Here is a 15,385-nt window from a genome sequence, read left to right as displayed (position 1 = left end):
ATTCTTTCTTTACAGCTTCTTGACTCTGCATTGTCTCCATTGCATTGGAAGTTGTAATAGAATATTCACAAAATGCTGAGGAAATAATAGTAAAAAAGATTAGTCTTAGAGAAGACACATATCTGAGAGACAATGGCTGTTTTAAATTAAGGTAGCCTTTGTATGGTATTAATGAAAATCAACTTCCAACACATAATCAACGTAATTTTTGGTAACCCATTGCATGTGGTAATTCAGAATAAAGTACTTCCGTAGAAGTTTCAATGAAAAATATATCCAATATTTTCAATGGAAATTGAGATGTATCTTGTGAGAGAACAAATAAAGTAACACTAATTATGCTAAAGTTCTCTTTGTTTGAGAGAAAAGTGTTATTATTTTATATTTTTCATGTTCAGTTGCCATGGTGGATTGACCCCAGCCAGCAGCCACTTGCCAGACACAGTTCAGGAGCAGTGAGAGAAGACTCAGGTCTGGTTGCCCTGAACTGGGAGTTCTCAAAGTCTGCACGGAAGTAGCATGAGTAATGTGGTGTATACTCAGTAATTTTGGCAAGTAGTGAGCAAGACAGAAGGCAAACTGACATACAGTGACAGGAAGCATAGGTAGCAGGAGAACCTGTTTGTTTGAAGAAATACAACAGGGGAGAAAACAACTCCTCCCCTGAATGGGCACAGGAAACAACCTGTACTAAAAAAGGCTGATGAATAGAATGTTCAGAGTTCAGGCTCTCTCCAAAAAAGCCATATTTCTATGCTTCATCATGGCCATATTTTTTGCTTTCTCATGGGTAGTTCTGTGAAGGAGCTCAGCTGTGTTTTAACTCTGGATCTTCGTTGTTCCACAGCCAGTCCAAGTCAGTGTGTGAGCAACATATTCTGTTCCTGGTCTAAGACAGATGAAAAATTCTGATTTCTGCAGCAGATCACTGCTGCATAGATAGAAAAATATTTGTATGTACGTATTTGTTATCTAAAATACTGTTTACATCATAAAGCAGTCAATAAGTTTGGTGTTTTCAGATTGCCCATTTGGAAGCTGCTTACTAACTGGTATTCCACAGGTATAAAGTTTTTTATAAACATGTTTGTACATCAAGCATCGTAGTAAAAATGTAAAAGGAGTAATGAATACTGTAAATAAGGAATGGTGCTGCCCACAGTAAAGCATTAAGAAGCTTAACTGATGTTTGGAATGTACCACATGGTGATAGCTCTCTAAGGTTATATCTAAAAATATATTTATAAATAAACTGAAATGAGGATACAGGCTCAAACATTGGCCCAAAATCACATAAACTTTTCAGTTGTTTAATTGCATGCTTCCTGATACAGATTGGACTGTGCCAAATCGCATTCTTTCAGATGATGCTCAGACAGTTTGGGTCCTAGCATGTGTAAGAGACTGTTTAAAATAAGGAGTGGCAATGGCATCTCCCTCCTTCTGGGGAAAGAGGTCATCTGTGTGGCAGTGAGCCACTTCCATGCCACTTAGCTGTGGATCCAGAGAATAGTTCCTGGCTGGTATAGTCGGTATATTCTTAGTAACATGTCTATTTTACTTAGCGGTTAGATTGGAAGGAAATTGCTAATACATTTTTAGGAATGCAAAGGCAAAAAGGCACCAAAGACCTATATTGCTGTTCCCATTCACCACTTTAACCCTTGTAAAGCTGGCTCTTGGCTATCCTCAAGGATCATGAGACAATCAAGGTCTTTCCTGTCTCTCTTCTAAGTGCATTTTCCTTGCTCTGGTCATCTCTTCCTCACCTTTCAAGATTTCTTCAGTTGCCCCTTTGCCTTTCCAAATCAAGATATTTGTTCATCTATCATTTGTCTGTTTTTCTGAACCTGTGAAAAATAGGTTTGACCTGAGCCTGTCTTGGGTAGTACTGCAACATAGGCAGCATCAAGTTGATTGGTACTACTTCTTATATTTTCATTTTCCTTCCTGTATGACTGAAGAAAATAAAAAATAAGGAAAAAAGGATGAGGAAATAGTTTGTTGCCTGTCCTTGCTGTTTGTCTGCCTGGCAAGTGCAAATGCATTTACTGGAAAGGTCTAGGGTGAGTCACCATTTCTGAGATGTTTTAAGCATGGAATGTGACATCCTGGATTGAGGTGGAGATGCCACTGTTGCTGGACCAAGCTCCACCTCCTGTTTGTACTCAGATGTTGCTACATATATTCTGTATAGCCTTCTTGTAAACATCTGTTTAAACTCTGGAATTTGTGATACTTTGTGGTGTAAATGTGGAGGAAGTCTTTGAACACTAACTGATGTTTCCTACAACAATAGCATGAAGTCTTGTGGTATTTTCTTTATGCATAAGACTAATATTTTCATGATAGCATTGGTAAATAGAGCCTTTTAAAAATCTCTTGAGTTTTGTTAGTGAGCTAATAATGACTGCCACAACCAAGTGAAAATTTAGGCAGTCCTCTTGATGAAACATTGGCTTTTCAGTGTCATGATTTTGCTGTGTTCTGATCTCTGTAGAGAAAGGAAATTCTGACTTCTAAAAATACAATGCACTGTTATTTTAAGAATATAAAAGAAAAAATGTTTCAGTTTGGTTGATAGGATTACTGAAGTTTTGTATGTGTATATCTTTATACTAAAAGAGGGGTATTGATGTAAGACTATTTATTTACTTATTTATTTATGTACGTTAGGGTTAGGCCAACAGTCTTGTTTAAGTTAGATCAAGGTTACTTGTGTTTTAGCCAGTTAAGTCAACAAACATTCAGTGTGACTCAGCTTCTCCACATGCTGTGAAGACATTGTTTAGCCCATAGCCCTTCTGTGTGCTCGATCAGTATCTTGGTGCTGTAAAAGACTTCCAGGTTTTATCAAAGTTTTTGTTGCAGGTGCTGATGTGGTAATCACTGAGGGCTTCTAAAAACCTAACTAATCTAGAAGAAAAAAGCAGTCATCACTAAAAGAGACAATTAAATTTGATTTTAAGGAAGAGTTCAATGAAGACTGAAAAAATTAAAAAAAACAACTGTCATGACTTCCTAGAATCAAGCAACAGAAACTAACCCTTACAGAAGATGTGCAAAATTGTAGTAACATATAAAAAGACAAAAACAGGAAGATGACTTTTTTTTTCACTCTTAGCAGTGAAAATGTGTGTGCCTGTATGTTTCAGTTTTATTATGTCAAAAGAAGTATTTTTGCAAAATTATCACAGCAACAGACTTTTTTGACTATTGGACTGCATTACTAATTGCAGTGAAACATCATTGTTTGGAATGTGTTTTCCAGTTCTTCCAGGTTAAGTTCTTAATTGGAAGAAATTTATTTTTCATGTGGTTTTCATTTGACATAGCTACTATGCTAATCTTTCTAATACATATTTATTAAACCAGACTGGTGAAGTGTTGTCTCACCTTAGAGAGTCTTATCTTTCTTTGAAGTTAATTTCCATTCTAAATTGTGGTTTACCAGAAAAGAAGGAGGCAGAGTTTCCATTCAGATAACTGTGTATGATTTGTTATTGTTAATTAATTTTTGAAAGCGTCACAATTCAATTTGGAAATATATTAGCATTAGGTACATCAGTTCTTCTAAAGTTTCAGTCTCTAATAATAAAACCATTTGATTGTCACAATAAATAGTTTTAAATATAACTAACATTTTCTTCTGTCAGCTTCTCTTTGATCATTGTTTTGAGAAAGACTGTTAATAACAGCACAGTTATGGATGTACATAGTTCAGCTCATATTTGCATGTGGAGGGACAAATGCCATTGAAATTAACTGATGTGATGGGTAGTGGATTAAATGAATTATTGAATACTTATAATTAGATGTTCTAGTTATTGAAAATTGAGCCTACTTTTTTTTTTTTTTTTTTTTGGTAGTAACACTTGAAGGCTTTTTAATTGAAAATTAAAGAATTTGCATAATCACTTGGATTCTACATGGTTATTGGTAAAATATTTTGGTGGATTTTTGTGATATTTACAGTTGCTAAGGGTAAAAACATTTCATTGCTTCCTTCTGTTTCGTATCTGCTGAGGAAAAATTAGTGCTGAGGCTCCTTTTGCCCTGTGTTTTATGGATGATCTGCTGCCAAAGTGCCCACAATCTGGGCAAGAACAAATTGACTTATAATAACTTGAGATCCTGATCAGCAGCCTTTTTCATTTGAAAACGCAATTTTATTTTATATTTCTTTAAAGTCTTATGGGTGGATAATTGTGATGTAATATTTTTAGAAAATGAAAGAAGCACACGATTTCAGTGTGCTTATTACAGGTGACTTCAAATGCTAGTAGCGCTTCCTCTTTTTTACCATAAAAGCTACTACAGTATCATATAATATATGTTCTATGTGAGTGTTTAGACAGCATTATTTTTAATGCTCAGTGTTTGCAATAGAGGTCTATTATTTGCCCGTTGCAGTTTCACTTGTTAGTAAATTTATTTTTTCACTTATATCTACACATATTTTGTTTCTGCTTATTGGTGGAAAGGGAATGGTTAAAACAAAGGGAGAAAACTATTTTAAAATTTTCCCTTTACGTTTTCTTAAACCAAGACAGGAGGGTATCTGATAAATGACATCAAGACTGGGGATAGACTTAAGTTGATTTAGAAATTTTGCTAAATTTTAAATCTGGAACCTAGAATTGCTGCTAAGTTATGTTAAAAAACGAATATTTCTATTAATAAAAAGGGGGAGGCAGGACACGTTTGAAATACACAGCTAAACTGTGGTTGTTAGGCAAGCTGTTATGTTGTAAAGGTCATTTATCCAGTTTCACTTGCAAACTAAAGCACCTTTGACTGAAGCACACTGAAAGGCCATTAAAGTGATTCATTTTACTTCACACTTGGAGTAGGCAAACAAGGTGTTTATGGATAGCTTTGATTTCTTAATTGCTACTGATGACTTGCTAAGCAGCCAGAAATACATCCTGTTTCTGAACCCCGTGTAAGCAAGCCTTCCACTCCCGATTCTTACAGATGTACTGTATTTCCTTGTTATGGCGATCATAATGACCATTTAACTCTGGTAATTCTGCTTTAAGCAGCTATTATACTGAAAGAAGGCTTTCTGTTGGTATTGGGGAATTCAGCTCCAATACCATAAATTCCCTGCTTTGTCTTGTGTGCAGCAAAACTGAATGCTGTTTGTGGTGGTGTAATACCAAGCATCGTGGCTTCTTTTTGTTTACTTTGGTCTGTGCATATCAGCATTATTGTTGGCAGGAATAAGCTTAGTGAGGGAATTTTTGTCACTGTTGTAACAGTTGGTCCTTATATGATGTTTGAAGAATCGCACCATCAAAACTACTGTTTTGACATGAGAGTAGTGTATCTGGGGAAAACTAATTCAAACAGAAGATATTTCTTGTATGTAATTTATAAAAAAATGCTATGATTGAATTTACTTTCTTCTACAGAATATAATAACTTGTACCTCATGGTACATATATTTCTACATACAAATGTAGTATGTATAGTGTTGCAAATACTTTTTTAGGTAGAAAAAGTAGAGCGATTTGAAAAGAGCAAGTGGAATGGGAATATAAAGAGAGAGCAAGCAATTTAAATCATAATAAATTGAGAGGTAAATGCCTCTGGTATTTGTGAAATCCAGTGAAATGAGAAAAATTTTGCAGTTTTTGAAAAGGATCAGCAGTTCCCATTTTGAAAAATATTTCACTGCCTCTGTAAAAGAAAATTCTTAGGCATGCCACTGTGTTTGTGTGTAACCTCAAAACATGCCAGTTTATTTCTCTGGCTGTACTTGTCATTGTTTTTTTTTCAGTGCATGTTGCCAAAACATGGAGTAGTGCATTGGTGTAAAATCGAGTGGATTCTTTTGCAACATAGAAATGGTTCCTGAGTTGTGTTTTCAGAACAAAGTCTTAGTTCTTTGGGCTGGGAGCATGAAAAAAGTGGAAATTTTTTGCTTCAGAAAAAAAAAAATAAAGGAAAAAAGTTACCTACATAATGATCCCCAAAATATAACCTCAGAGTTTTTAAAAAACCTTTTTTAGTTTAAACAGGATTTAATCTGATTTTGAAGCTCCAATTTCTCTGCATTGAAACAAATGATTATGATCAAATTTCGAAATACTGTTTTGAACCATTGTTTTATGTGCCTGGTAACTTCAGTCTCAAAAAATATATATTTCATATTGAGTTGTCATTTAAGCATTGCATCTTAAGCAGAGCTAAAATATATTTCTTTTGGCTTAAAAGATCTTTTGGGCAGACATCTGGGGATAGATCACAGAATCACAGAATAATATACTATAGATTAGAAGGGCACTCCAAAGAACATCTAGTCCAAACAGCTGCTCCACGTCTAATTAAATCATCTTACTCAGGAACTTGTGTGAGGAAAAAGTTACCAGCAGTGGCTGCAGGATACATTTGCTTGTCTCTCATTTCCTAGTGGATACTGCATTGTTCACAGGAAGAGAAGGGCAAATGAGCATACTTGCTTGGTGGAAAAAACATTTCAGAATATAGTGATAGATGAAAAAATATATATCCTATTTGATAGTAATCTGAGAAGGGGTCCAGTCTGCCCTCAAAGTTTCATTATACATTCATGGTATTTTGCAGTTTTGTATTTTACAGTTATGTGTTTTACAGCATATTCTCATGGGTTTGTGTTTGCAGTTTCCCGAATGTGGTTTTTATGGAATGTACGACAAAATCTTGCTCTTCCGCCATGACCCTACCTCTGAAAACATTCTCCAGTTGGTGAAATCAGCTGCAGATATCCAAGAAGGAGACCTAGTTGAAGTTGTCTTATCAGGTAACTAAAAAACAATGAAAATTACTGTCATCCTTTTGCAAATTAAAATATCCAGAGTAGTTTTCTCCCAGTTAGATTTTGACCCAGCATAGGTAAGAGTCCATAAATTTCCTTTTTCTTGATTCCATTCTCAGACGTATATAAGCATATTATGCCTTTTACTTTTTTTTTCTGTTGACCTGTATATTTTGTAACAGCTCCTTTCATCCATATTGCTAGTTAAGCAACAGATTAACTAGTTAAAGGTTGTTAATAAGCTAGTTAACTAGTTAATATTAGCATTAATAAGCTTTTTGCTTTATGTAGAGTGCTATGAGAATGTCCACTGGAAATAGACTAATTGCTTTTTCAAAGCCCTGCATAATTATGCTTGCCAAGACTGCTCTGACTCTTTACATGATTTATTTGTTTAAATTATGAGAGGAAGGGGAGAGCACAATTATGTGACTCAAACATAGAAGAAGTCTGAGGATGTCATTAGGTGTCAGTAGGACTTGTCAAAAGCTTAGATGTAAGAAGATAGGAGCTTTGGGAGTCAGAATGGTGCAGAGTTTGCGTGGGTGTGCAGTAGAGTCAATGCTGGAACTTTAAAGATGTAAAGGTGCTATTTGGCAAGTAAAACTTGGAAGATGGTTGAAGGGCTGAATTTTTGCAGTTGGAACATGCAGTTAGAGCATCTGGAAAGGTGCTTAAGTACAGAGACATGTATGCCATATGAAAGTGAAAATTGCAACTGTAGAAAGGTGTAGGATTAGTGAGGAGAAAGGCCAAGTCCTAATGGATGCTGAAAAGAGTGGAAGTTAGGTCACATAATCTAAGCCAGCTGAGGTTTTAAACATAGTTTTTCTTGTATAGGACCCTCTTTCATATTCTTTGTTTAGAATAGGAAAAAGTGAAATAAGGAATAATGCATGTCATTCCTGTAAGTCATCATTCATCTTTTCCATATCAGCAAGTAAGCTTTTCACTTTAAAAAAAATACCAGTAATTTGAACTTAATGTTTCCCACAGAACATAATCACATCAGTAATTGCGATGCAGTGAAAAAAGTTAACAAGAACTTCAGTGCTGTATTTGATATATTATTTATATGAAGTGTAGATCACATACCTTCTAGTGTGCCAAAATTAGGCAAGTAGCTGTTTAAACCTTTAGGAGCAAAGGAAAGCAAATGAAACTTCTAATATGTCATGGCCTGACTGATGGCACTATTACAAATTAAAACCTTCAGTTAGATGTCTCAAATTAAACGCATTTCCTCAATAAACACTTAAAAGCATTGGTGTCCTCCCTCAAATGAGCTTAAACTAAATGCAGCAATTCATTTCTGCGTACAATTCCTGTGTCATGTAAAGGAGGGGAAGTATTCCCAGTTCTGCAACACTGAAAATGAGAAAGAAATGTACAAACAATCTGTAATGTTTAAGGAATTATTCAAACTAACACAGGCAGTTTTTTATTGAAAAATATTCAGACAAAGTTTAAAATTATTATGGATTTTGACAATAGTGCATGTCAAAGTAGCTGTAGATGGGTTATCTGCTTTTTAATTAAAGAACAAAGTCTATCTAAATACAGGGCCATAAGAAGTCCTTTTCAGGATGTTTAATAATATGCACTGAAAATTTTTTTGAAGGGATTAAAAAAACCTCCTGGAAACAGAAGAGATTGGCCTTCAGCGCTACAGTGTATGATATTGAGTGCTTGAGTGGTGGAAGGACAAATGAAATACAATATGTTGAACTGATCGAAGTGTTTTCTTTCTAGACTTCATCAGAGAACTAAACAGAATATACATTCTAAAGTTCTGTAAATTCAAGGTATAGTATGGTAATTGTTTTTGAATGTCGTGTCCAAAAGAGGCAGTAGAACACATGGTTACTGCTGTGGCTTTGCTGCTGAAAACTCTTTGTGCTTTGGGTCAGCATCCCCTGAGGCACTGGTATCTGATGTCAAAAGCTGTAGTGATCGACTGCATTCATTTTTTATTGCTCAGATCAATACTGTTCTGAGTAGAGAAAGCTGAACTGACAGTCCTTGTATTCAGGGTTATACAATCAGTAGTATGCGTTTTCTTTTTTTTTTTTTTTTCATTGTAGTTTACTTAAAACTTTATAAAAAAAGCTGGACCACCCATGATTTTTTTCCCTACTGCACATATGTTCTTGGCAGCTTAAGGATTAGTAAATATGATTGTTTTCTGGTTTAGAGCTTATCTTACAAGTTCTTGAAAGAGCTGAAAATTATCTACAGAAACTTACAGGGGAGAGATGTTGCTCACTGTAGCTGAAGCACCTTAGTTTGTTTTAGTGAAGAAAATTGTACCTGTAGATGTCATGCAATGTAACTTAAACACTTTATGTTACAACAGAAGATTTCTGGTGAAACACAAGAAATTTACTCAGCTCGTATTGCAGCACCTGCCATGCTTTTGTATTCCTAATGAAAATTATTCCTTGCATTTTGCATTGGTGCAATACAACATAGTATTTTAATGGACTGCAAGAATCATGTAATGTGCTGAGCAAATGTTGTGTGTCTGTCTGCTGACTCCTCCAGAGGAGATAAGCCCAGGCTGTTGCAGTCAGCCAGATGAATTGTGGTTCAGTGCCAATATAGATTCTGGCATTTTGGAACTGAAAGGTCAAACATTATTATAAGAGTGGAAGCAAAAGTGTGTGTTGAGTGTATGAGATTTGGTTAGCTGCACACTAAAAGAGGAAAAGGGAACTTTTATTATGAATGTAGTAGCCCTAATAAATAAATAGTTTTACTTCTATTATTTTTTCCTTTTATTTTATGTATTTTAAAAGTATCTGAACACTTTATTTATAGGATTCTGATAGTGTTTGTATAAGAATATGGGAGCACTTGAGAAATGTATTAGAACCAAAAATTTGTATGTTGAATACATTTTGTTTATTAGGCTGCACTCCTGGGCATTCATTGAACGGTATCACTAATACCCTTCTGGCTGTGACATATAAATCACCATGTTTCTGTTTTCTTAGCTGTGTATTTTCTATATTATTTTTTCTTCAAAATATTGGAAAGTTCATCTTGTCTTCAGATGCCCAAAGGAAGAAAATTCTTTACTACTTCCGTGGAAATCTCCTCTAATGTGTTCATTGAATCCAATATATACTTAGTTCTATGCATTTCAGACTGAAAAGGATCTGAATCTTTGGAGAAAGGATTTTATCAAAGTGTATTTGTAGGAAGGGTTCCTTTTATTAGAATACCATCAAAAATTAGTAGGCAGCCTAGAATCAGGAAACAAAGTTCAGAAGTGGCAGTCTCACTTACAGTCAAAGATGGCTGGAAATGAGTAGTCAGTCATTCGTAAACACTGAAAGGAATAGAAACCAGAAGTTACCTCTTTTACATCTTTTTAGATCTCTCTCTCTCTCTCTCTAAAATGTAGTTTTCTTGTTTGCTCAAGAAAAGGAAGCATATTAATGTAAAGTGAGTTCAAGCTGAAAAATGTCCTTCAGTCTTGATGTGATCAAGTAGTATTTGCTGAAATCTTCAACTGGACCTCTGAAAAGTTAACTTCCATGTTCCACTCATAAAATAAAGGATGCAAACATTAATTACCAAAATAGCACCATGTAAAATTCACAATACATTTGAACAGAATGGATTATTTTTGCTGTGATAAACACTCCTAGGTTTTTGGAGATCTTCAGTGTTGTTTTGACTACCTTATAAAAGTAATTTATTTCAACTGGAATTTGTTGATGCCAATGAATCGATATTAACGATAAGTACTGTCCTTCATATCCTTTCTTTGCAGAGAATTTAAATAGTTAACAAGTTTTTACTTTAAGTAAAGTAGAAAGTTAGATCTGGAAAGTAGATCAGTTAGCCCCTTTCTGAAATGAATGATGTGCTGAGGATATTATTTAAAGCTGTCTGCAGATGCAATTGCCACCCTTCATCTGTGTATCTGTGACTTTTTTCAGAATAACTGTATTTGTTGTTTTTTTTAAGAGGAGGCACAGACTCTATAGAACAAGCTGACAGATGAGAATTACTGTGCTTCTGTACATCTGTATTCTCTTTTTGAGTTCTGATTTTGAGGACTTCAAGGAAACAATTACTTTAAAAGTCTTTAGATTTGTTTTTGTCAGCATAGTTTGTCCTCTTCTATACTTTTTTCATGAAGTATATTAAAAACTGCTGTGTAAATTTGCCAAGTCTATTCATGATATGGAGGGAAAAAAATTGTCTATTTACAGTTTTAATATGGGTTTGTTTATAGAAATTCTATCTTGTTTTTACTGGACAAAGTTCCATTGAGATGTAAGAGGTTTTTGTCTGCTGCTGGGAAGCAGACAGTGAAACGTTAGCATCTTGTGTGAATTAGTGGAATGTACTTCATCTGCTTGCTGTGAGCAGTTGTGCTCAACTTGGCAGGATTCCTGAAGCAAAAAAGTCAAATAGCAGCTATTTTACGTTCCCTTGCTGAGCTGATGAGGGCAGGAATTGATCCAGTGCTTTTGTTAAGAAGCTGTTTCTGTTGTAATATAGATGGTAGATCACCTGGTTGTTAGATGTAGACCTTTTATTTTGATTCAGTGCAGTATATACTGCCTCTGATAAAATATACTGGACTGAATAAAAGCTGTGGATAGCTTAGAATTACAGGTAAATGCCATTTATCAACACATAACAGGATTGTAGTGTTAGTTCAACTTGAGATGAAAGACTATGATATTGTATCTCTGAACGTAATGTTATAGCACTTCTATAGTTGGTCACAGTTTGTGATTTCGCTTTGTTGTGATTGAAGAGCATCCTTCTCTTGATGCCCTCATGGCTATGTTAACATGCTGTTTTTTGGTGTCCTGAGAAATACAAATATCTTTATTCTGTCTAAGATGGAATCTTTAGCAATTATTCTTCCTTTGTGTCCTTTCAGTTTTCTCTATATGTCATTTTTCTTATTTCTGTAGAGATAAGGCTCATTCGTGATTAAGTTGATTGATTTTGTATGCCTCATTGTTCATTACTCTAACATTGTTCTTGGGTCATGAATTTCAGATAGATGACTGTGTTTGAAGTAGTCAGAATGGAAAGATTCTTTCCTTTTTTTGTTTATGTTTGTCTCATTGTCTTTTTTCCATATATGACTGTGTTAATTAATAGTTTCTGGACAGTGCCTGTATATGAGAGGTTACTGTTCCACTGCTACCTAATAGATCGAACATCCAACTGTATACATCTCTAATAGTCTGATTTTTTGAGAGAAAATACATTTTTGTCTGTGTAGTCTTTAATGAAATTGTTGGTTCATTTGAGATATTTCACTTGGTTTTCCAGATTTAATGCAAACACTTTCAGTCCAAATGCTCATAAAAAAATGATGCTTTCACGAGAGAACAGGGTAATTGCTCAAATGGATAAATAACTGTTTATGACTTAGGAAGCAAAGGGTAGAAGTGCATGCTATTTTCACAGTGGAAGCGGTTACCAGCAAGGTGCTTAAGTCAGTGCTGTTAAATACATTCATGAATGATCTGGAAAACATTACTAGTAACGTGTCAGGTGTAGCAATGGAACAGAAAATGGCTTGTAATGTCACTGTCCTTGTGTCATCTACCTTTGTCACCTTCTCTGCTTCAGAGAATGCTGATGTTGCTTTGAGAAGTCTTCTTTCAAAGACAGGATTTCAGGCTTAGTGGATTTTTGTCTGATCCAGTAATTCTTAAGCTTTTGTATACCTATCACATGATTTCACTGAAAAAAGACATAATTCATGTCACACCGCTTTAACAGGCCTCACCTCAATAAGTTGTACAGCTGGCTTTTCAAGAAAGGTGGAATTGAAGCTGATTAGTTACATTAACTGCAGTTAATGCGTAAAAAAATGCCTGTCAACTTCCACAGCAGACAAATTAAATCTTGATTTTATTTGTATATTATCTTTATTTCAAAGCCTCTGGAGTTTAAAAAAACCCTTTATTCTCCTTAAAGTATTCTTAGTTCAGTGAGTCAAATTTTTTTACCTTTCTTATTAATTGTTTTTCAGTTTTCTTAATATGATACATATCACATTTAACCATTTTAAAAAGATTTTAGATTCTATAATTTTGACTGAGTTTAACTCAATCCACTTAGTAACAGTAACTCAATATGTTATTCAAGATTAATACTTCAGCAGCCCCCATGTCAGCTGATCCTTTCTCAAAAGACTTGAGGTGATGAATGAAACTTTGAGTCTGCCAAAGTTGTCCAATGTTTTAATGGATATTTGTGTGCTCATTTAGACTTGCAATGCTATAATCTGATTAGCGTTCAGAATCAATATGGAAGGCTTGTAATTAAAAAGACATTGATGGAAAAAAGTGCATGATAATAAAAACATATTTCTGTCAAAGTACTCTGTTTACTGTTTTACAAATTTATTTACTGTTTAGTCTTTCGTTGGATCTATGGTATGTGAAACTTGCTTATAGCTATATATTATTTCACAGATATGTCTTTAATAGCACTTGAACTTTTCTCAAACATACAGTGGCAAAGTCCAAATTTCTTTTTGTGCACCTCATCACTAAAAATCTTCAAGCATATATACCTTCTATATGTGTATGTTTATTTATTTAAAATTTATATATGTAGCTGAAGTTATAATATTTTTTCTTTCTGTACCCTAATGGGTTGTCTTTTGCATACCCAGAGGTGTGTGCACCTCCCTTTAGAGACAACTGCTATAGGTTCAGTTGAAGTTGTATATATGGAAAAAAAAAATAATCTCTTTTTGAAATTTTTAAAAATATTTGGATAAGGAACCTTCAATTAATTTTTTTCTCTTTTTCATAGTTCTTCATATTCTGCCAATTGTTTTTGCTACTAACACAGATTTTAATTATTAAACCCCCATTGCCATCATTCAAAGAATTCTCTTTTCCTCACCAGCCACCATCCCCTTTCATCAAATAATTACCTTCCAAGTAAGTAATTCTCTCTAGTTACTAATTTAATGGGGAGCAAGCCTTGCTTCAGCTAAGCAGAAAACTCTGATTTGTCAAACAAGGTTTTGTTTGATTGATTTGTTCAATAGTTTCTTTGACCATTACATGCTTGATGAAACATTTGTATCAGTGTGTTTGTTAAATGACAGTAGTGGTCCTGAATAGTGAGGAGCCATAAATGATTCAGCTCATTGAAAAATAAAAGGTAACCCACTTGGAATAACTTGGCCACTTGGAATAACATCAGACAACTTATATACATGGTCAACGGTGTATTCTACATTGCTCAGATGTATATCAGGCAAAAAATCTAGTGTTTGGAGGATCTCTCTGCTTTTTTTAGTTTTTCTGAAGTTGTTTTCTCAATAACTTGGTGATTCAGTAGGCTTCAAATTAAATATGGCTTATGTAAAAAATACGTCTTTCAATATCACTGTTGAACTCATTGATTTATTTCCATTGGCTGACTGCTGGCTTTGATTTTAAAAAAGCAAGTATAAATACACAGTCTCAATATAATTTCCAAAAAATTATGTTTGCAGCCCTTTGTGGTAAGATACACATCTTCTTCTAGGAAGTGCTTGAGGTTTGTAGCTAAAAGTGGTCTGAGTACAAACAAGCAATCCTCCTTCCCTTGGGGAATATAACAATTTGAAATGGCAGCTAAGGAGAAGGAACTCAGGAACTGCCACAGATTGCAGTCTGCTGGTTTTTATATCTCGATGGTAGCTGTGACTCAAGCCTGGAGATATTGTCATTCCAGCTGAAATCTGGCTCCCTCTGGCTTTTAAAGAGGCCCCAAGAATGTTTCTGTTAACATAGTTAAGATGTGACTTGTTGCCAAAAAGAAGGTTGGAGAGCTTTCCTGCTTCGTAGGACATGAAGACTCCTATCACTGTAGTTTGGTAGTGCAGAAGGTTATTCTGCAGCAGTTATGTTTGTTTCCTGGTTTGTTGGGGGTTTTTGTTTTGTTTTGGGTTTTTTTTTTTTTTTTTTTTTATGTTTCCTCTCCTTCTTGAGTCCAGTAAACTCTTACTCATTTCCTCTCCAAACAAAACAATTCCAGTCTTCCAGTCCTTTAATCTCTCTTTATATGTAAGTCTCTTCCATGCCTCTAGAGGTTTTCCTCATCTGTCACAGCTGTTCAAAGCAACTGAACACAGAATGTCATATGGGGAATATTAGTATCACCATTTCCTAGTGTTAATTTCTAGTTATTTATGTGCATGGGTGAAATATTGGGTAAACATGCTGTGAGTAGAACACTTCCGTTGTCTTTAGTGAGTAACTAAACATTTTGCTTATATAATTTTGACGTTCTGATCTGCCTGGCTAGGCACTGGAGATGTTTCTATGATGAGTCATTTTTGAATTTTTGTAAACAATTTAAAAAAATTAACCACAATTCAGAACAATAATTTATTTCTTCCAGGTTATGTCATCTTGTGCATTTCTTTGGCATTTTTAATTTCCCTTTTCCCTTTCCTAGTGTTATCCTAGAAAGATTCAAGTGGGGCTGAGAAAACTGAATGGTTATATACAGTCATGCTTCTGTTCCATATCTCTGATGGTCTCATCAAAGATCTGAGACCTTAAGAAAGCATTATTAATCAGACAGGCA

General features: G+C 34.7%; 1 protein-coding gene across 2 annotated transcripts in view; it reads left to right on the top strand.

Annotated features, from left to right (window-relative positions):
* Nucleotides 1-15,385, top strand: part of PRKD1 (protein kinase D1) — a 115,942-nt gene that overhangs the window by 49,869 nt on the left and 50,688 nt on the right. For both annotated transcript variants that reach the window (XM_041397893.1, XM_041397901.1), the window contains exon 2: nt 6,649-6,787. In XM_041397893.1, the coding sequence (XP_041253827.1) occupies nt 6,649-6,787 (139 nt within the window). The remainder of the gene's footprint in view (nt 1-6,648; nt 6,788-15,385) is intronic.

The sequence above is a fragment of the Onychostruthus taczanowskii genome, unplaced genomic scaffold (assembly GCF_017590055.1).
Source record: "Onychostruthus taczanowskii isolate IOZ18803 unplaced genomic scaffold, ASM1759005v1 scaffold1, whole genome shotgun sequence".
Classification (NCBI taxonomy): Eukaryota; Metazoa; Chordata; class Aves; order Passeriformes; family Passeridae; genus Onychostruthus; species Onychostruthus taczanowskii.
This window is presented reverse-complemented; position numbering and strand designations above follow the sequence as displayed.